The sequence below is a fragment of the Panthera leo genome, chromosome D1 (genome assembly GCF_018350215.1).
Source record: "Panthera leo isolate Ple1 chromosome D1, P.leo_Ple1_pat1.1, whole genome shotgun sequence".
Lineage (NCBI taxonomy): Eukaryota > Metazoa > Chordata > Mammalia > Carnivora > Felidae > Panthera > Panthera leo.
The window spans coordinates 21116527-21119021 of NC_056688.1; the positions used below are offsets into that span (position 1 = coordinate 21116527).

The 2495-nt window shown below is 42.7% G+C and overlaps 1 protein-coding gene across 1 annotated transcript; it reads left to right on the plus strand.

Annotated features, from left to right (window-relative positions):
• The first annotated feature begins 1104 nt into the window (after positions 1-1104).
• On the plus strand, positions 1105-2027 carry LOC122199696 (putative olfactory receptor 10D3). Its single transcript, XM_042904971.1, is given in 2 exon segments — positions 1105-1609; positions 1612-2027. Coding segments are annotated over 2 exon segments (921 nt in total).
• The last annotated feature ends 468 nt before the right edge of the window (positions 2028-2495 follow it).

Below are 2495 nucleotides of genomic sequence, written 5' to 3' on the forward strand. Positions count from 1 at the left end.
CTGAGGATACAGCAGTGCACATCAAGAAGTGTTTACTCCCCAGACTTTGTATCTTAGTGCCTAGGTGGTGGTGTTGGTGTTGCAAGACAGGGAGACAGGTTGGCTTTCCATTGCTTTCTAAGGAGGATCAGGAACATTTTTTCAGAGCCTGGTGACATCCACAGGAAAACTGTGAATAACCCTGGGAAAAAATTTGACAAGACCAGTGATGTCACAGTCCACCACAGATGCATCTGGTGGAAAGACTGATGGTGTCAGGAGAAAAAACACATTTAGATCCCGAGTTCTGCCATTTCTAACAACCTCAATTTAGAAGAGGTGTTTATGGTCAGATGTTTTCTTTTCTATAGATTCATGTCAAAAACTTAAAGTGAGGGTTCAATGAACTGAGATCATGGTGTGTCAGCATTTCCAGCTGTAAAGCCGTGATTGTTCCACCCTTACGGCTCTCAAAAAAAAAAAAAAAAAAACAGAGAGGGAGAGAAAATATAATGTTGCCTATAGTAGTGACAATAAATACAGCGAGTCTCAAGTTGTAGTTTATATCGCGAGATACGAAATGCCCCTGGTTGATTCTGAGGGTTCTTACATCTCTGAGGGAGCACACGTCTGTGTGGGCCCTGTCCTTCCCTTTGAAAATCTTTGCTCTAAGATGCTTTTTTAATTAATCTTTATTCATTTTTGAGAGAGAGAGAGAGAGAGAGAGAGAGCAAGTGGGAGAGGGGCAGAGAGAGAGGAACACACAGAATCTGAGCAGGTTCCAGGTTCCACACTGCCTACACAGAGCCCGACATGGAGCTTGAACCCACAAAAAACAAAACAAAACAAAAATTTTTTATATAATAAAATAATAAATAATAAATAAATAAAATAAATAATAAAAAATAAATAAATAAATAAATAAATAAATAAAATAATAAAAAAAAAGTTTTCTATGGGAACTATATTCTAGTTAAAATGCCTTGTAGTATGGACCATAAGCAATTTTCCCTTAATTTGGAACCAAAATGCCATCATTTCAATTACTTATTTCATTTCCCCAGTATGTTTGCTGACATCATGTCCTCTGCTTCCTTTTCAAAAACTCCCCTAGAACCGGCTCTCATGGAGAAGAATTGCTCGGTGGTGACCGAATTCATCCTGTTGGGAATTCCACACACAGAGGGGTTGGAGACTATAGTTTTTGTCTTGTTCTTGCCCTTCTATGCCTGCACCCTGCTGGGAAATGTGTCTATCCTCATGGCTGTTCTTTCTTCCACTCGCCTTCATGCACCCATGTATTTTTTCCTGGGGAACTTGTCTGTTTTTGACATGAGTTTCTCTTCTGTGACCTGTCCTAAAATGCCACCGTACCTTACTGGCCCCCTCATTTTGTATAAGAACTGTGTCTCCCAGGTCTCCTTCTTCCATTTCCTTGGCAGCATTGAATGCTTCTTGTATACTGTGATGGCCTATGGCCACTTTGCTGCTGTCTGTTACCCTCTGTGGTCCGCAGCCATCATGAACCGTAGACTCTGTGGGGCCCCGGCTGTGGGCACATGGGTGTTGGGGTATATCCATTCCAGCATTTTGACTTTGCTCACCTTCACTTTGCCATGCTGTGGTCCCAATAAGTGGACCACTTCTTCTGTGATATTCCAGCACTCCTACCATTGGCCTGTGCTGATACATCCTTAGCCCAGAGGGTGAGTTTCACCAATGTTGGCTTGGTATCTCTCCTCTGCTTTTTTCTAATCCTTCTATCCTGCGTCACCATCTCCATCTTGCATATTCGTTCAACCGAGGGCCGCCGCCGGGCCTTCTCCACTTGCAGTGCCCACCTCATTGCCATCCTTTGTGCCTATGGGCCCATCATCACTGTCTACCTGCGGCCCACACCCAACCCCATGCTGGGAACTGAGGTTCAAATTCTGATGAATCTCGTAGGACCAATGCTGAACCTTTTAATCTATACCTTGAGGAATAAGGAGGTTAAAACAGCCCTGAAAACAATTTTGCACAGGACAAACCACGTTTCTGAGAGATAGTAAGAGTGGATGGATGGGTTGACGACATGGAATTCTTCCTGGCCCAACATGCGAAATACTTTTCTGGAATCCTCACACGGATTGCTGAAATTTCAGCACATGCTGAATGGCATGGCTCACTCTATCACAATACTTCATTGCTTTGTCTATTCGATTTTCTTGTATTACCTAAGTCCCGTCTCCCTGGTCTGTGTTGCTGTGGTTTTGCCTTTTTTCGGTGGAGAACCTTCTGCCACTACAAGAAAGACAGTTGGTCTTTGCCACTGCAGCATTTTGTCTACCTTTTCCAGGTCATGTCCCTCTAAACTATGTGTCAGATGAAGCTTATGAGGAAAGACAATAAATAGAAGAACGGGATTTTAAGTGACTGATTGAGGGAGCATAATAGGATCTTGCCTCCTTCAGCGTTAGCAGACTAAATGTTTTCTCTTTCTTTCTCAACTGTATAAAAGCGGAATAACTTAGAAT